The 20,184-nt window shown below is 40.4% G+C and overlaps 2 protein-coding genes across 3 annotated transcripts; one reads left to right on the forward strand and one right to left on the reverse strand.

The window, feature by feature from the left end:
* Nucleotides 1–1,095: 1,095 nt before the first annotated feature.
* Nucleotides 1,096–6,113, forward strand: B3GNT9 (UDP-GlcNAc:betaGal beta-1,3-N-acetylglucosaminyltransferase 9). Its single transcript, XM_053448839.1, has 2 exons — nucleotides 1,096–1,271; nucleotides 4,429–6,113. The coding sequence occupies exon 2, from the start codon at nucleotides 4,490–4,492 to the stop codon at nucleotides 5,765–5,767; it is 1,278 nt and encodes a 425-aa protein (XP_053304814.1). The 5' UTR covers nucleotides 1,096–1,271; nucleotides 4,429–4,489; the 3' UTR covers nucleotides 5,768–6,113.
* Nucleotides 6,114–6,117: 4 nt separating this feature from the next.
* Nucleotides 6,118–19,298, reverse strand: PHAF1 (phagosome assembly factor 1). Of its 2 annotated transcripts, none has more exons than XM_053448840.1 (18): nucleotides 19,113–19,298; nucleotides 15,795–15,906; nucleotides 14,559–14,641; nucleotides 13,458–13,541; nucleotides 13,319–13,362; nucleotides 13,027–13,106; nucleotides 12,835–12,929; nucleotides 12,644–12,741; nucleotides 12,437–12,549; nucleotides 12,099–12,232; nucleotides 11,406–11,489; nucleotides 10,887–10,969; nucleotides 10,714–10,757; nucleotides 10,522–10,565; nucleotides 10,279–10,337; nucleotides 10,069–10,141; nucleotides 9,693–9,778; nucleotides 6,118–6,630 (listed from the first exon to the last, which is right to left on the reverse strand). In XM_053448840.1, the coding sequence occupies exons 2-18, from the start codon at nucleotides 15,856–15,858 to the stop codon at nucleotides 6,624–6,626; spliced, it is 1,275 nt and encodes a 424-aa protein (XP_053304815.1). In that variant the 5' UTR covers nucleotides 15,859–15,906; nucleotides 19,113–19,298; the 3' UTR covers nucleotides 6,118–6,623. The 2 variants fall into 2 exon arrangements, with proteins under 2 accessions (XP_053304815.1, XP_053304816.1); XM_053448841.1 differs by having other exon boundaries at nucleotides 9,674–9,778.
* Between the last annotated feature and the right edge of the window lie 886 nt (nucleotides 19,299–20,184).

The following is a 20,184-nucleotide window of genomic DNA, read 5'->3' on the forward strand; positions in this document are numbered from 1 at the left end:
TAGGTTAGCGCCTGAAAATATCCGAGTACAAACCACTAGAGGTCTCAGTCCTAACAATGATCTACCTCGGAATTAAAGAATAAGGAAGTAGCTTGAAACGTTGGAAGTTATATGTAACATGCCACCCTAGTGATGAAACGTTTAATGTTCACGGATAAGCTTTAAGGGTCAGCTGTTCCATTTTTTTTTATGGAGACGCTCAATTTATTCCTTGGGAACTCTTCAAGATCTGGATAAACAGAGAGAACGAAGAGTCACTAAGATGTATTAAGTGTTTCCTTGCCATCTCCAAGCTAACCCTGGGGCCAGGAGTTTCCGCAAACTTTGAGCTCCAGAATTGAATTGAAAATCAATGGGCAATCAACTCACATAAGCCCACCATCGGAGGTACAGCCAGCACAGCCGTATGAAGTCCAGACTAAGGATGCCCCAACCCCTCAGTTTCACAGTCTGTACTACCCCGCATTTGAACATGAATATTAAAAAAATAAATCTGGGTTAAGAGGGGGTGAGCAATTTTTAAACGGAGGGTTCCTTGGGGATTAGCATGATGGGCTGTACTGGGATGGCAGCTCAGGCCCCAAAACTTTCTGATGACAGCCCCGGCCAGCAGTTACACCAGGAGAACATGGAGGGTTTTTGTTTGAAAATTACTAATTACCTAATTCAGCACAATGCTCACTTTTTATATTTTCTTAAAAATACAGCAACATTTCAGTAGCTTGAGTCCACAGTTGGACCTTCTTAATTAATAGTAAACTCCTCGTATATGTGAGCTCCACTCATACTTGTTAAAGTTGGGTCTCTGTATAGATTTCTCTCCAGACACGGCTGCATGTCCAGTCCTGCCCATGGATATCTGACTAAGGCTTCCTTTCTCCTCCGGAGGAGAGGCTTTGGAATGTTTGTATTGAAAGAGATCCAGATGTGCTTAGTTGGCAGGCTCCCGAAAGAAACTCACACAAAGAACGCAAGGCGCAGAGAACCTAAAACCTCTCTACGAGGCCTGGGGTACGGACAAGCAATGAAAGGGCAGATGTCCTGTTCTACATAATTGAAAGCTTCTGACATGTCCAGCCCTGGGTCTGATCTGGATCCAGCCTCCTGCTGTGCAGAGGGGGGACTTACAAATTGCCACATCACAAGCACAACTGGTCACTGTTCTGCAAAGGGCCAGGTGTCTACCTAGGACCCCTTCCTGGCCAAAACATGGGAGGGGGATTCTATGATACTGAAGATGAAAGAGCTGGGCAAGTGGGGCATCTCTGAAGGTAAGTCCATTATATATATATATATATATATATATATGCAACACAGGGGTGTTCATCGACCACGCAGACTATTTTGTCATGTACTCATTCTTGCACTATATTATATATATTATTATTTATATATGACTTTCTGAATGTACAAAAAGTGCCATTATGCTATTGAGATGGAGAAATTGTACAAACACTGCAAACTCATATGAAAAAATGATTACATATTTTCAAACCACACAGCAAGAATATAAATTATTTGTATCATTTTTTTCTGCGTCATCATTATTGACGTACTTGGAAGTTGCACCAAAAGCTGGTTGTTCTGTACATGTAAAAGTCCTGTTGAAGGGTTAATAGATTTTACAAAGAGTCTACCAGTCATCTGATTTAGAAAGTCCACGGCTAGGTGTATAGCAATAACAACAATAAAATAGAACATTTTACAAATAAACAGATTAAAAAATGTAAATTAAAAACATTTATATTTTTCAGTGAATTTAAACAACATTAATTCCCTCTCTGTATGAACTCTACCACTTCTGCTGGGTGGCTCTTCCACTTATCTACCATCTCCCATCAAAGTTAAACGCCCTTCCATTACATGTAAGCTATGTCTTCTTGTATATTTATTTTAAAGGAAACTTACATTGCATGAGACAATCTTCTAATGGTCTATTTCTAACTTTATTATTAAAAGAGTAAACATTTTCTAAAGCTGTTATTTACTTCTTAATGTAGAATGTACACTAATACCGGAACATGTGTTACTTTATAACATTAGCATTTTCTTTTGCATCTTACCCAGCCCTATCTATGCCCTGCCCAGTACCACCGCCTCTCATGCTCCAAGCATTACCGCTTCTGTCCCACTTATAGTCCTTTCCTAATTTTTGGGATCTAGTTCTTGCACATTTTGTTGATAAAGGCAATCATTTCTGCCTTATGGAAGCAACGCTTGGTCACAGCTTGTGGCAGAGGCAGCATTATCTGATCAATTTGTCACCCTTCATCTCCCACCCTAACAAAGGCTAACTTGAGACAACTTAAAAAAGCTGGCAATAACTGCATGGGGAGGACTAATCATGCAAATCAGCATTTTGTAAGTTATTATGGGTTGTATGGACTGGCAGCACTTAGGTCGGGCAACTACATGCGCTACCTATGCGTCTAAAAAAATATGGCATGGCGGCAGCCCTGCTCCTTGGGCAGATGTCTCCATCATGGCAGAAGCCGCGTTTGGGTGATACGTGTCCAGAAACCCGATCCGGTACTTGATCTCTTAAGCACATCCCTACCCCGCCGGCATCTTACTATTTACGACCCCCTCTTTTGGGACATGCAGCTGTTACTTTGATTAGTTTAATATGTGGAGGAATAAAACAATACACAACAGGAAATTCCAGATGCAGAGCGAGGCCAGGCTTGTGGAGGTTTCATCCTTAACCGGAGGAGTATCCGCTCTAATTGTCTCATCATATTCACTAAGTGTAAAGGCTAACGGGCCGGATCGTGGAGGTAGAGGTTGTTTCAATAGCCTTTCGTTTCCAGCCGATGACGTTAAAGGGACAGGCATCTAACATTGTGCTTGTAGAGCAAGCAAACGTGTCGACAAAGGGATTGATTTACTAAACTGGATTGCCTGGGTAAACAATTTAAAAACATCATGTTTTCAGCCAGCTGCATATTAGTCATGTGTATGCGTTCTAGCCTTGCTTGCCAAATCTTCTAACACCAGGGTTCTTTATTCTATGGTTTTGTGGTAAAAAATGAAATGCCTGGGTTTTAATAACCTTAGGGACCATTGGCCTTATGAAAGTCTATGAAAAAATGGACTTTGTTAGAAAAACATGACTTCATTAGCATTGGCATAAAGAATCGGCTCAGTGTGATGTTTGGGCACCCAAAATATGAAATGACCGCCTGCAATGGCGAGCTACAGGTCTGCGGAAAGGAGGTTCATTGCAACAGAATGAAGCTAAATAAAATTTTTGTTGCAAGGTTAACCTGAATTCCTACCTATAACGATCAAATTGAAATGTTTACTTTTGCCCAGGACTTTCCTTTTAACAATGCATTCCGCAGGGACATCTCTGCCTTTCTTGAAGGATACATTTGCCACCGTTGCACCATAAATGCCCAGTGAAGTTGGGGTCATCGCAGCTAGCCCACAAACTTAGAGTTTAGTAAACTGACCGGAGTAAGTGAACTGCTTGTTCCAACATTAAGAGATACTAAAAGCCTCAGAAACCACTTTTATACGTGCGCCACTGCCAGGGCGGAACTGGGGATTCAAATGACCCCCGGCGCGTTATCTGAAGGAGATTGCATGGTCTCTTAAATTAACATGCAATTGGTTAGTGTTGGGCAGCACAGAGCAAAGAGTATTTTGCATGGAAATCTGCCGTACAGTTTTCCAGAGCCACATAATCCCAGTTTTTAATTGGAAAATGTCTGCGGGGCAAACTGTATTACGGACAGTTTTCTGGAACAAGTCAAAGACACGTGTATTGTGGGAATCCCTCAATGGACCATCTAGAAAAAGAAAAAAAAACGGTAAACTGTAATCTCTGTCCCAGACGCTCGTAAAATTCACACTTTGATTTCGGAACCAGGACTGGAAAATCTACAGTCATTAAGCCCCTGAAAAATGCATTTGCCGCAGTCTCGGCTTTCTATAAAAAAAAAAAATACAAAAAAAAAAGAAAAAACCCAGCGTGAAAATGCATCTCCAAATAAGCATTTGGGGGATTACGTGTTGAAATAAAATATTACTGGAAAGGGGTGAATTTCCGCCAAATCTTCTGTGCCAAACTCAGCCCACTGGCTGTGATCTTGGAGAGGCTTAGTTAACCAGGAATGGTTTCCAGATCCATAACAGGCAGAAAATACATCTCAGCTCTACTGCAATTAGGTCTCAGATTTACCTCCCTTGGATTATCCTTTTGCTATATGATGTACTGAGTCACCCCAGCGGGTTGGATACCTGTCAGCTAGTTAAAAGGTTAACTTTAACGTAACTACAGATCATGAACCTCAGGGTTCCACCTGGCAGATGCAAAAGTGATACTAATGTCATCTTAAAAGTTCTAAAAATGCGAACTGATCCCGAGAAGTCTAGAATATTGTTGCAGAGGTAACATTGACATTCTTTTTCTTTTTGTTTTAGATGGGACTGCGCAAGTTCAAAGATAAAAGGAGAAAGTAGTCCCTGAAATGTTCTGGTAACCATGAGAATTCGGATGAAGGGCGATGTTCTCTGCACACTTTTCTTACTGACTGCTCTCTGCACTTTGCTCTACGGTCTTCTTAAACCAGGTGCAAGACAAGGAATTTCTACCGGGAAACAAGCAAAGGCGCTCAATGTCCAATCTGTCACCACGACTTCCAAGAGGTACTATAATACCAAAGTAAGACCCGAAAAGACAAAGATCCTATCCGATACTTATAATGTAGGCATTGACAGTGAAGAAGTTAAAGCCACCATTCAAGTTCCAATAACGCAGCCTCCCTTTGACTTTGACCAATACCTCAGAAGCAAGGACCACCGTAACTTCAGCATGCTAATTAACCAGCCCAACAAGTGTGCCAAACCCTCAGGAGATTCCTTCTTGCTTATCGCCGTGAAATCCATCGTGGAAGACTTTGACCGCCGTGAAAGTGTACGCAAAACCTGGGGAAAGGAAGGGATTATCAACGGGGTGCGGGTGAGGAGAGTCTTCCTTCTGGGGACCCCAAAGAATAGGACGCAAGTGTCCTTGTGGGAGTCCCTTATGCAACAGGAGAGTCATTATTACAAAGATATATTGCTATGGGATTTCCTCGATACCTTCTTTAATCTGACCTTGAAAGAGATTCACTTCCTCAATTGGGCTCAAACGTTTTGCAACGATGTTAAGTTTATCTTTAAAGGGGATGCTGATGTTTTTGTCAATGTAGAGAACTTGATTAATTTCTTGCAAGCCCAAAACTCCTCTGATGATCTATTCGTCGGAGACATTATAAATCAAGCGAAACCCATAAGATCCAAGAAAAGCAAGTACTACATCCCAGAGACAATGTACGGGTTAGGAATGTATCCACCGTACGCAGGAGGCGGCGGATTCCTAATGTCAGGGGTCACTATGAAAAAGCTGTCAGAAGCCTGCAAGGAGGTAGAGCTCTTTCCCATAGATGATGTGTTTTTGGGAATGTGTTTGCAACGGATCAACCTTAAGCCTGTTCTACATGCAGGGTTTAAAACGTTTGGAATCCCGAAGCCCTCGGCTGCACCCAACCTACAGACTTTTGACCCCTGCTTCTACAGAGACCTGATGGTTGTCCACAGCTTGAAGGCAGCAGAGATCTGGCTAATGTGGAATCTCCTTCATAGTCAACAACCACCTTGTTCCCAGAAACAGAGAATAAAGAAACCCTTTCACTGGAAGAAGAAAAAGGCCAAACAAGTGCCAAAAGCTGTCACGACTGACCAGTGGCCAAGCAACCCACATGCGGAGAGCCAGAAATAGATGACATGTGGCCTTCAAGACTCATTGGCAGAGCCCTAGAACTTTGGAGAAGCAATCCCATGCTCTCATATTTAATGTCCAAGTCATTCTTTGGCTACACAGCAGAAGGTGAGACATGCTTTTTAGACAAGAAACCCCACCAGGATAATTATGGCAGACCGCATGTCATGTGATGAGGAATAAACACATGTAGACAGTATTAGGGGAATAGTCATTTAGGGAACGGTTGAAACATATGCACTGATACACACCTGATGCTTGTCCTAATCACGCGTCACATTAAAATCGTATGAAAGTACTTGCTTTGGTCGTAAGCATCGGCACGATAAAAATAAAAAATGGACAACGCAGTTGTAACCAATAGTCTCCTTTTATTGGCCTGTGGGTAAACATGCTGTTTGGGGGCAACAAATTCAAGAATTATTGTTAACAAAAAATAAAATAAATCATCTAATTGATTAAATCAACATTTCCTAGCCAACCCTTTCAGGGGGGGAATCCATCACAACTTGGTTTTAAAACAGATATAATCCCTATAAATAAACTACACCGTTATTTTGTATTCTAAGACCAAGCTATCAACCCCTCAAGCATGCCTCAGTCTGTTCATACTTCCTGTCACATGGGCTGATGACATCACCACGACTTCAAAAGACATAATACTAGCAGGCATGGGCAGTGTAAACTCAAATAACAAACAGCAGCAAAATTTCACTACGAGAGGCTTTTTTTTGCCCCCCCTGGGATGCTTCAGCAGGGCAATGTACGGAGATTTGTTGATGCGTTAACCCTTTGGTAACCAGAGGCAGTGTAAATCCATGGTTGGCTTAGCCCAACTGGCAAGCAAGTAGTTAACTCAATATCTGAAAGGAGGAAGACTAAAATCAGAAATGATGAAAAAGCTTTTCGCCAGTCCCAGGGCTCTATGCTGTGTGAACGCCCAGCTCTCTCCATGCATGCTTATTTATTGTACACACATTTTACTATTCTTTCAGATTAAAAAAAAAGAAAGTCATATTTACAAAATTTTGTACATTTCGAATAACACACAATTTTGCCCATATATCACAAGTTATTACATTAAAATAATACAAATGGGATAAATGTCTATACATATTTCAAATGCCCACCCCATACACAGATCCCCTCACCAATATCATATATATAATATACATATACAAAGCCAGGTTGTGCATTGGCCATTTATCTGGCACAAAACGCTTATTGGGCAGTAGGGTAGTGTCCGTATAACTTGTACAGAACGGGGTGCGTGTATTTACATCAGAGGAAGCGGAACGCGCGGCTCAGCAAATGATTCTACAGGACCTACCCTCTCCAGGCCACGGATTCCAAACACAGATGTGTCCTCCCTTTACAGCTGCCGAAAAACTTCACCTAAGCTTGGCACTGCATAATTTCACGCACATATTGTGCTTCCCACATGCAAAGCAGGTGCTCCTTGCTGAGCTGGGCATTATGGATCTTCTATCCTGTGATCATTTATCAGGCGGATCTCTCACACATACAGAGGTATTTGGCTATTGTCTACAAGAAAATATTGCCTCTTTACCAAGAGCATCTTGGGGGTTATTTGGCCTCTCTTCAAAACACTGGACTAAGAAGCGTTATGGTTTGTACGCGTGTGGATCTGACAAAGAAAACAGGCACAGGGACGGTATAATAACCAATAATAGTTATTTGAAAAGGTATGCTACGCTTAATAATGTATATGTATTCATATACAGAGCACAGAGGAAAAGAGTCCGGCTGAGGTTATTACAAGATTTGTTTCTGGGGCTATTAGGTAAAGTACATATAAAAGCAACCGTACATTTAGGAGGTACCCGGGACCCCTGAAATGTACAGCTTAGCTTTCACAATAATGAGTACTCCGCCATCATAATTGACACACGTGAACATACATGTTTACGTGTTCTAGCAGTGAAATGACATTTAGTGGCTGTACAGCATACAATGTGACTGCTTGTAGGTACCTTCAACATCTGCAATATCTTATTCTTCTCCATAGCTAATAAATTGATTGAGTGACTGCCTTGGACAGGTGGAGGGAACTAACAAGTCATCATTGAATCATATTGTTTGGCCCTTAGAGGCAATAAGATTGTTCTGGTCAATATGTATGAACTCCATACCTTCTCCGAGATGGTGTCAAAGCTTCAGCGGCTTTTCAAGTACTGTGTTTGGCCAAGAGAGCCAAGCATGATCAGCAGCAGATAAGAGATGGAAACAAGTAACTCTGCCTCCTTCTAAAGCAAGTCTGCCTTAATATTACACGAGGGACCCGACACGTTCAGATTCTTGGTGGGCAAAGCTTTATTAAAGTTTTATATGATAAAGTTCTTGCGACTCACATCTGGATGGTGTTCCACCAGCCGGACCTATCATCGAAACATTTAAGATAAAGGAGAAGTGTCTTCGCAATATAACGGTTTGTGCAAAGCCTGTATAAAATATCTCTTTAAACAGTATTTCATGGCAGGACCTTGGAGGGAAGAAAAATACCAGATACCTTTGACGAGGCAAACATGAAAGCATATTAATAGAATGGAAAGTATCGTAAAATAAACCAAAAAAAGGGACTGTGAAAAAAGGTGATGACAACGAATGGGATGTTTAAAAACCAAACAAAAAAATCCGCATGTCAAGTACTTTCTAGGCATATGGCATGTTATCTCCACCATACAAAAGCTTCTGAACATCTCCATGCTCATTTTTAGATACTGGTCACTGAACACGATGACCGATCAAGTAAAGTGTATGTAGTGCAAATGGTTAAACAGGAATCAAAACATGTTCCCGTTTGGCATTATACTCATCATGGAGGTATCCTACAGTGAATTCTCTGTAGGACACCTGCAAAGTCGAAGAGTAAAAACACCAGCTTCACCCACTCCTATGTGCCGAACGCATGTGCAACTGGAAGGGGAAAAAAAATGAACAGGCGGTGAACGCTGCAGGGTCCTGAGGGGGCTAAAAGTGTTACACTACGTGATGTTTTGACACCCTAAGGAACACAGAGGCTACAGCACACGGCATGACGATGCTATTCTCAAAACATGAAAATCCTGTTCCTTATGCTTTTGCCGGATGACTTGGACCAGCTTTCTTGCCTATACCGCTCCGTGACTCACTGTCATGAGCTGGCAAGACAGGGTACAACCCAGAAGGCAAGAAGTCGGAAGGAATCTTGGCAGTACTGAGTACTGAAGTCTCTACAGCGTGGAAAATACCCCAGTCATTTTAGAATTACCTCTGCTGACAAATACACAAAGATTCTGAGGCGGCTTTGTGAGTATTGTGATTTTTAAAGTCACATGATGTGGTGGTACCTGAAGGAGCATATATATCTATATATATATATATATACACACACATATACACACATACATACATTTGTGTATATATATATATATATATATATATATATATATATATATATATATATATATATATATATACACACACACATATATACACACCAGTCACACTTGAAACGGTCCTTGACCATAGTAATATCAATGTCTTTACATACAACTTTAGTAACACGTACAGATGCGACTACCATGTGAATTCAGTAACACTAACATGAAGATTCCTCACTTCCTGCTCCCGCATTTGGCTCACATACGTTTGTGCTTATAGATACAGTATAGAGTGCTCTGTCCGCCTTTGATCTTTTACCATGAAGGTCACGGGGACGTCAAAGACACACTGACCACACAAGGGTTGCCTGTTAGGAACCGGAATCAAGGAGGGAGCAAGCGGCAGATGTCCATGCAGTGCCTCTCAGATCTTCCAAGAATCAGACAAAGCATGGCGGTGCCAACAGGGCTTTGTGTGGCTATTAGACAGCGAGTCAAGGCACGTTGGGCCAAACTAACCCACCAGTTTGTTCCGTGCTTACTGGCTCAGCTCGCTTGATTTTTGCTGCGTGCCGGCTCTTGGGGCCCCGTAGAGAGTTACAGACGCTATATGGTTGTTCTGCATCACCTAGAAACCAAAAATAGGAAAAATATTGAGTCTTGGAGCCTCGTTGTGTTCACAAGTGACAACGTTACTTGATCGCTGTTGCAGTTCAGCTCAGTGTTCAGATCTCATCTGGCGGTAACTTTTCAAAGGTCAGCACTAGGCTCATTTCTATTGTATGAGGCTATACAATGCTTAGATGTTTCCTATGGTACATGTAACATGTAGCCTATAGACTGTGCATCCCACAGGAATGTGGTAAACATATGGATGAGAAAAAAAATTAAAAAGGAATAAAATACATTGTTCCTAACCTCAAAGATCATTCTCTGGAGGCCGAAGCAAAACGTTGATCCAAATGGATTTGTGTTGTTAGGCGAAGATGATCTGAAAGGCAATTAAAAACTGTAAAATCCTTAAGTTTTTCACGTTAAATGTAAAATGTTGTGAAAATAATGAGTGTAGTGCCTCTAACTCTGGGCTAAAGAGTTGGACTCCCCGGAATCCCATACAATGTCTTTTACCTGTGCAGAACCACTGGTTTCTCCATCGGATGTCCAAGGAGCTCCTGAATACTGTCCCACTGCAATATAAATGCAATATAGGTTACAGACAAGACAAGTCTAGCTACGTCTTACAAACTACAGGTCCACAATAATTATTCAATAATGACGTAGAATGTCATATACAATTTCATATTGAGGAGACATTAAAAGTCTTGCTTTTAATAGTAACAAAAAGTCTCAATACGCGGCAGATCTCCTCACCTTGCTATAGGTAGTACAAATTTCCGTTTGTGTTTCAGATGTGTCTGTGAGAAGATGAACACAAGGTGCAATCATTATCATTTGTATCTTTTGTTATGTGACCGTAGTGAAGAAAGAGACGAATTCTACAAACAGGGGCATTACACTACTTGGACTGAGTAATAATAAGCAGGACAAGTTGGTGGCTCTCACCTCGCTTCACTGTCAAAGGAATCCTAAAGTCACATCGATGGTAGCTAAGGGGACAATACAAGGAAAATAGTCAGAACAGTACACAATAGGGAGCCGGATATCCATTAAATGGTTCCAAGTGAGAATTCCAAAATGAGGTAGAAACAGTTATAAGAGTTATAAGAGTTACTTACATGTTAAAGTTGTAATGTCCAGGATAATTTGTGTGCAGGACGAACTTCTTTGCCTTGTGAGTGTTTGCATCGAAAAGAACATCCTGCAAACATCAAATAGAGAGAGGAACTCAAATCAGAGAATATAAATAATATATATAAAAAGCATCATAAAAGTATATATATATATATGTATTTATATAAAATAACCCTAAAACTACCACTAATCTATGATAGAACACTCCTGGATGATTTTACAAACCTCAGTCAAGAGTTTTTAAAAATGTATAGATGCCTGTGCAGGACATACTCGTCCAATTGCTTTTCATATCTTCTAGAAGCATCTGAACACTTGTTCAGCAGATTAGCAAAACGATAAGCAAAAGTGTAAGAGAAATTATCTCAGTGTTGACTGCACTACTTTATTCCAGACCAAAATTAAAGGGTCTCGTAAACCGGGGAAGATCCTGCTGCCCTTCTTTGCTAAAGTAAAGAACTGGTAAATCCTTGCGCACCTCTGTGTCAGATGCATACACTCACCACACCCAGGGTAAAATAGTTGTAGAAATAATCGTTGCACTTTGCCGGAACCTGCTTGTGGGGTGACGGGGAATGAATCTTCATCTGAAACGAAAAGGCACACAAAACATACATAACACCAATAGCGAGAGAAGTCACAGACTGATCTTCAGGTTACAGATTGCGAGTTAATAATTAAGAAGAGGTCCAGTTTCTTAAGAGTTCAGTGCTGGTGACGGACCGCTTACTCGCTTACTCACAGACACTCGATCTTCTTACTAGCATGTCACTGACCCGAGGTAGTTTAACCCGTTATGGTGAACATTTAACCTTACACGTGTGTGCACCTTGAATCTGTCAGCTACGTGTCCTGTACAGCCACACACACTCTCCTGTCTGCCAACCATGTTTGAAGAACCAAACACCTCCTGGTCTTCTGACCAAGAAGCCCACAGCCATGTATGATTGTTCTTATTTATCACTCCTGTTACCTCTCCAATGTGTACACAAAGTAAAAAAAAATAATTCATCAATTTTCTTTTTGTCATTTCCAGATACCAGCATTGGACGTCCCTAAGCTATACCGCTGGGCATCAACAAATTAAATATGCATTTATTGTTAGCTGGCGGGTACACCTCCTATATCTATTTGTTCCATTAACTGACCGTGATATACGCTCTTTTATGACGTTCCTAGGCAATCTTTTCCCTTACCTTGTCCTCAGACTTGTAGAAGACTTTATGTGGTGCTCCTAGTATGCTCAGAACATCCTGGCAGGAATCACCGAAATGCACGCAGCGCTCTGTAACTCGCATCTTGGCATCTGCCATCACCCCGGGCCCACAACCTAGCAAGCAAACAGTAGGACATTATGGGAAAAAAATATGTAAATATTTTATGTATATAATATAATATTTTAATATTTTAACTATGCGAGTAAATGAAATCTACATTCAGAATGTTACCTTTCAGGCATATACCAGGCACGATTCCAGTTTTACAAATTTAGAAAAAGTAGATTATTATGGGGGGAAAAAAAAGGTGAACATACCAGTACTTAGAAGACGGAGTCTCAGTCCTTGAGGTCCTGAACCATCCCGCAGAACGTCCACACTTTCTGCATACACATTACCCATGTAACAGCCCAGAGGCATGCTGGGAGCCCTGCGCAAGGAACCCAGATAAGCACAGAAATGGGTTAGCCTTGCGGAAATAGCAATACAAATGTATGCCCGTTCCAGCGGGCGCGGTTACTCACTTGGTGTCCTGTAAGCTGTTCCCACTGTATATATACATGCGCTTTACCATAGCTCCATGTGGGATTTGGAGGGATGCCAAACCATGGGCAAAGTTGGGCTTTAAAAACAATGACAGGAGATGGCAATTATTTACAAGAAGCAGCCATGTTTGACTATTTGCACAACGTTCTGTCTGCGTGAGGCCACTCACCTCATACTTGGGAGCCTCAGTCCAGGAATCCAGTTGAAAGGAGAAAGACAGACCACGGAAATTGAGGTGGAACAGTTGCTCTGCTGTGTTGTAAACTGAAAAGAACAATAGTTTTTGTTGCCTCATTTCATGCCAAGTATATAATTTCCATGCGCACTTACACCATCAAGAATCAGAGAGGAGCCTTCTTACCTCCTGGGTGTGTTGCGCCAAAAGACTGATCAATCTGCTCTATGGTGGGAGCAATGGCCTGCGAGTTGAAGTGAACCCCACTAGGACAGCAATGCAAGAGAGACCATGATCAGCCAAGGACAAGACAATGGGGTACGGACAGACTGGAAACTTAATGTAAATAATGTGACAGGTTTAACACGTACAGCGGAAGATCAAGTTTCAAAGAGTGAGAATGCAGATAGAAGCACAAGCCCATCAAGAGGTCACAAATGGATCCTTTTATAGAGTAACTAAATACATGAACCCTTACCAATATTTTAACTTCACTTTAGTCAAATCATAGACTTCTATCACCTGGAAGAAATAAACACAATTATTCCAGATATGAGATAGAGACAAACTACTTTAACCAGCTTCCGTTGCCACCACTTGTGTCCAAGGCACCTCACCTTCAGCCTCTGGTTGAATGCATCAAACAGCAGTTTGATTCCATCCTGAGTCAGGCTAAGGATCAGGTCATGGTTCAGAGGACACTGCGAAACAAAAGTGCAGAATGGTGGGAAATAACTTTATTGCTTGAAACACACTCAAATCCCTGCACGTACCCGAGATAATCCATTATGGTTTCTACCAAGCCAAGAAAGTCTTAATTTAACATTCTGCATCCCAATCAAAGAATGGGTTCTAAATTATATTAAGTGTTGTGGGGGCAGTAGGAAACAAAATACCATCCCCTGTACACTGTAATACTGGAACAAAGAGTAGAGTTTCTTACCTGGAATGTGTCTTTAAAATAGGTTTTTTTTTATGCTTTTAATTCTATAGATGACATGATTTGTTACAGTCATTCCAGGCTAAGTGTCATATATGAAATACGTCACCAAGTACTGCCCTGATACTGGGCAGCTCTCCAAAGGTGAATCACCAGGATATACCTAGACGCAGAAATCCCAGGCAGCCGCCACAACGCAAGACACAGACTACTAACTGTGGTTTGGAAGAATCGAAGGCGTAGGGCAAGCCTCTCGGGATTTTACTTCATTAGAAAACAAAAAAACAGAACCATCCAGGATGGCATTGCCCTCCCCAGTTGTTATTGAAACCTAAAGTGCATTATCCTCTAAGTATAGAGTAAAAAGTGGCAGCTTGGTGAATTTTGGGTTACGATGCCACAAAATACAGTTCCTTTATAGACTTTGATCAACTGTAACAACGGAGACCACATGGTCTTACAGCAGAAACTATGTCAGAATAATAAGAGATAGATCATTACAAATACTTTTTTTTATATGTGCACGCCATGCTTCACTTTGCACATAACCTCTATAATCTCATTTGAGATAAGTTTTAGCTGTTAGGCAACTTATTTGAAACATTAAAAGGCATTTTACTAAATGTACTATTGGCCCTGAACTGACATTAGGATTACGATGCTCTGCGAAGCTCTGTAATAAAATGGTAGCTGCAAACTCTTACAGACTATAGCAATTCTGCCACCTGGAGCATCCAGGTATAGGATATTAAGAATAATTTTAAGTGCAAACATTCACCTGTTCGCTATAGAGGATCTGCACATTTCTGATGGTCCTGCAGTGCTTCTGGAGGATCGACACAGCCTGAGTGAGGGGCATTCCTGTTATACAAAATAAAAATAAAAATAACAAAATTAAAGGTTAATCAGATTATGTAGCGATGACTCCTCTAAAAACACCAACAATGACAATGACATGTGAAAAAAAAAAAAAAAAAAAAAGGATACAGGGAACGCAGACACCCTATCTCCCAAACCAAACCACAGACCTTTAACCAAGAGCCAGGACAGAGACCGGATTATGCCTAGTTTGCGTAAAAATACCCCAATAAACAGGACAGTAAAACTTGCGACAGCAATATTTAAACAACTCTCTGTCTCAGTTTACTGGGCAGTCTGGTTAGTACTGTAAAGTGTTCCCATTGGCTGCGCATGCACTGCCCAAAGCACACCGGAAATGACAGGCGGCCGTTCCCGGTGAATGCGAGTGGCACTGGCCAACAGACAGACTGACACAAGCGTACAACAGCCAGCACACTGTGCGTTCCCAAATGTCCAGCTACACATACACAAATCACACAGACACCACAGCACACCAGGCATACACCACGCTATCTATATTCTGCCTTTTGGATAGTAAGCTCTTTTGTTCCTGTAAACCCAAACTGTTTATGGATTGTACAGCACCGTAGAATATGAGGGTGTTAGCTTAATAAATGAATAATCTATACTTTGGCTGAATGGGTAGTATATAGCAGTTATAACTCAAGCCGCTGCTGACGTGAGGAATGTGACCTGTCCCTGTTCTAGGTAACATATTTGTTCAGGCTAATCAATGGAGTCATACTAGAAAACAGCTCACACGTTAACCCTTTCTTACGTAGATGGACTCATTAGCATAAATCTGGAATAACCTGCATAAGGAAAAGAGAGAAACATCCTGTCCTACCAGCGCAGTAAACATCCTGCTCCTGTATTATCTTGATGCTAGTTATTTGGTCTTATATGATTTTACCACCCTCCAGAAATCACCATGAAAACCAATGATCTATATTTATTATAATAAAAATATTATTTATATTTAATATATTGTATCTATCTATATCTAGCATTACAGCAACACATTACAGAAACTCCTTCCGCTGGGATTAATAAAAAAGGCAGTGTCGCTGGCCCTAATGGCCTGGAGATGCTGCCCTCCTCTAGTTATACTTCCCTCTTCAGCCTCCCCATGATCCTTCACACGGGTCCTCACCTAATGTAAACTCCCATTGCTGATTACCCAGGGATCTTTCTGGTACGACCTCCAGATCCAGCATTGGCTCAGGGCAGGGAGGTCCAGCGGTCAGCTGAGTTCCAGAATGTCACTGCAGAGGAACCTGTATGGAAGAGACGATAGACGTGAGAGGCCTGAATTATGTACACCCTTATACCGAATAACAGCATATCAGACATGGCTACAGATTTATATTCAGACATCAACCATAGTGAACAGCAGGGGTTAGCAACTGATGTGGCATATATCAGCCAGAATGTCCCTGAACTGGAACAATTCTATAAACCTCAAGGAGCCATGTCTGTCAAGATCACATGGCAATGAGCACAGATCCTGTTCCTGTAAGGACGCTTCAGATACTTTCAGTAAAATGAAGCCTCGCAGAACCCTCATTTAATTTGTAAAACAATAAAACAGCAATTATTGTTATTTTTGGTAAGCCGACGCGATGAGGATGCAGCAAAGAACCTAAACTTAGAATCTAAAGTCAAGCTCTTAGGATGTTTTTATGCTATTGTGCGCATATAAAACCCAAAAGCAAATGTTTAATGTCAAAACGTTCTATATATATAAAATCACATCGCATGAGCAGCCCTCGTGTCTACTCTTAATATTTCATGGTGACAACTGCATACACTAACCATAGCAGTCACGGTCATTACAGAACGGCTAAATCCAGCCAGAAATAATGATTTCATCACGCGAAGCGCTGTCCTATTTAAATATTCATCGGGCCAGATTAATTCTAGCCTCTTATCACGTGATAAAAGCCAACTCCACGGGATAGGATGAACGGCTTTGTTGCTATAGCAGCAGAAATAGGCTCTGAAAGGTTCTATACCTTTAATCCATTACATTACATTACGGAGAGGTTAATGTAACAGGCATACTAGTTGCTTTCTTCACATGCCCAGGCAAATGTATTATTTACTGCTACTTTGTAACCACCAGTACTAAATAATGTTATTGTTAACACTTTATTGTTGTTTAATTGTTGCCAGAATACATAATGTTACAAAAAGGGGGAAAACACAAAATAAAGTTAACATAAACATAAGAAGATGGTCCTGGACTTGAACTATTACTGTAGAGGAGCCTAACCTAAATCCCCTTAAACACAGAGTGTCCCTACCCCCAGCCCCTGTTTTCATTCTTTAATTGTTTGAGCATCCGATTCCCATTTGTGAATACGCTGACTTTACATTGGTTGCTATGGAAACCGCATCCCTTTCCCCCCCACTCCCTTTTAAGTTGGTTTTGTTATTTTTTGTTAAATCCCTGGTTCCGTCCATGTCATGACATCACCGTTGAGGCGCTGAATGCAAATGATCTTCTACTATGTACCAGAATCAATGAACACTTCCTGATAAATGATGATGTCAGAAACGGAGGACAGAGAGATTGGAGAAGAAGAAGAAAACATTTTTCTCCTCTTGCTCTATACATCGGCGACGGGATAGCACAATGTAAAGGTCACTTCTTAGACTCCTCTAAATGTTAAAGTCATAAAATGCCTTGTGGGTTCTAAGAATGATTCATTTAAGCAAAATAGATATTTTTACTGTGGTCTAGAAAGCAGGTGACGGTAAAGGACCGCTGAGTATGCAAGTCTGCACATAAACCGACTGTACGAATGTGGTACAGCGGAACCTGAAATGATTCACCAAACTAAGACGTATCTGTTTACACCAAATTAAACAACTAATAAAAAGAATACGTATAATCCCACTGAGTCAGCTTTATAGAGAGCTCTAGTGCCCAGAGGATACGGCATTTACACACACTTTACTGTCCCACTACAACAAAGTAGTACCTCAAGCATTATATACATATATATATATATATATATATATATATATATATATATATATATACACATACATACACACACATATATATAAATATACACACACATACATACATACATATTTACACACACACTACAATGTCTGGGATATGTATAGACAGGATATTTTTAAGGATCGAATCAATGAATAATAACGCAAACCTCTTACTGAGCAAGGCCACGCTACTTTGTATACGTACACCCCGATATACACATATATAATAATATTCCTGAGGAACACACCATGTACCATTCCACGTCCTGAAAATCAGGGGGATAAGCTCCTAACAAACAGAAGACAGACGCAGAAGGGGGTAAGCAGGGAAACAATTACAGACATTCAGCAAACGATCACAATGTTCCAGGTTCTGCAATACTGTCTTTATTCTAGAATAATATATTTTATATACATATATATCACATTTACATATACATACACACCCACCTAGATATGTCATCCACTACCTTTAGTTACCCATCTTTTATTTCATTAACTACCAGTATTATTATGCCTGATAGGACATACGCGCGCACACACATTCATCTACATTCAACTTCCTGTTTACTGCCGTGTATTTATAAACACACGTATGACATACAGATTTGCACTTCGGGTTGTTTACATCTCAAATTTTGATTGACCTTGCAAGTGAGATATATAATAAATTATATATATATATATATATATATATACACACATACACACACACATATGTATACACTATACTACATGTCACAGCTGATTATATATATATATATATATATATATATATATATATATATATATATATAAACAAGGTATATATTGTATGTACACATAGATATATAACGATTTGCTCTTTAGGTTGGTAAAATCACACATTGATTCACATAAACATCTTTGAATATCTGTATATATCTATATATATCTATATATATATATCACATATACACACACAGCGAGCTAGTAACACTTTAAGTAGTACATTAAGTAGAATTATATATATATATATATATATATATACATACATACACACATACATATATGTGTAGGTCTGAACACATTATGTAAACTATATTCTCTCTACACTGCACTTCACAGTAGTCTGCCGCTGTAAACATACTGAACGTTTATATTATATGTACATATATAATATGATATACCGGTATATAATGATACACATATATAATGATATGATATATATATAGATATATATATAGATATATATAACGATACATATATATATATAATGATATGATATGATATATATAAAACGATATATATATATATATATATATATATATATATATATATATATATATATATATATATATATATATATATATATATATATATATATATATATATATATAATGATATATGTATATAGGGTCCCATATCTGTGTCGGTGTATATGTTACTAGGAGGCTGTAAAGAATATGACTGACTCGGGGCATTATATAATCCATACGGTGTCACCTGTCAGTACATAGGTCCACAGCTGTCTGTGCGCTCAGTGGGGTCTGACGGGGTTCAGCGCTTCCGTCGCTCTCGGATATCGCTTTCCGGCTCTGTTAGTACATAGGTGCAGGCGCTCTGGGCAGCTCTCTCTCCTCTGTTTGTATTCCTCTCCCGGTAGCTGCTGCAAAACTTCCGGTTCTGAGGGAACGGCCGTAAAGTGACACGTGACCCCGCCTTGTGCCAAGAGGTGGAGGAGTGGGAGGAGACAAGTGAGGGAGAGAGAAGAATGGAGGTCGGTGATGGAAGAAAGAGGCTCTGCTTATAATGCAGGACAAAGCCGGGAAAATTCACGAGCGGATTGATGTGGAATTCTTAAAGCGATGTGTAGTTTATATTTACCGATTCTATTTATAAACGTACATTACTTTATATAAGAAAGTTTTTTATGATCGCAAAGATTGTAGACATATTTATGAATTAGCTTATTACATACATTAGTATTCCCCATAGAACTTACATTGAGCACCATAGCCTGCCTCTGCTTGTTTATGTTGTAGAATTATATGTATAATAGCATACAGCCCAGCACTGACACAGATGTTACAATTCATACCGTAACATAGTAACGCGGTCTATACATACGTGTTGAGTACCCAAGAAGGTGAGAAGTCACATGGCAGATAATCTTTTCATGTAGGATATTGCACTTTTTACATACATGCACAATGACGTTGACCGTAAAGTTCTTGCCACCGAACACGGCCAGTTTTATTAATTCGGGCACACAGTGGACAGCACACCGGTGCACAGGCAGGTGCCACCAGGAAACATACTAGCCACATGTTGGCATCTGGTTTAGTAACTGGAACATGCCCAGCCAGGTAACTGTATGCAACGGCTGTGACCTACACAAGTCATGAGACCCACAAGGATGCGTGTGTAATCTAGTATAACTGATGAGACCATACAGTCCTTTGCTGTCCTCCCGCCTGGCAGAGGTACCGGGACCCACGTGCCGACTCGGCTGCCTGATTTTTCTTGAGGAGCTCCAGTGAGTACAAATACATTCTTCTAAAAGACAT

Source organism: Spea bombifrons, chromosome 10, assembly GCF_027358695.1.
Source record: "Spea bombifrons isolate aSpeBom1 chromosome 10, aSpeBom1.2.pri, whole genome shotgun sequence".
In the NCBI taxonomy this organism is placed as follows: Eukaryota; Metazoa; Chordata; class Amphibia; order Anura; family Pelobatidae; genus Spea; species Spea bombifrons.

Excerpts from the sequence above, each read along its gene's own strand:
- B3GNT9 (XM_053448839.1), top strand. The coding sequence starts at position 4,490 with ATGAGAATTCGGATGAAGGGCGATGTTCTCTGCACACTTTTCTTACTG.
- PHAF1 (XM_053448840.1), bottom strand. The coding sequence starts at position 15,858 with ATGCTGGATCTGGAGGTCGTACCAGAAAGATCCCTGGGTAATCAGCAA. Across the intron at positions 14,642-15,794 it reads GCAATGGGAGTTTACATTAG|GAATGCCCCTCACTCAGGCT; the intron begins GTGAGGACCCGT and ends TTTGTATAACAG. Across the intron at positions 11,490-12,098 it reads TCTACAAGTCTGAGGACAAG|ATGAAGATTCATTCCCCGTC; the intron begins GTAAGGGAAAAG and ends TTTTCGTTTCAG.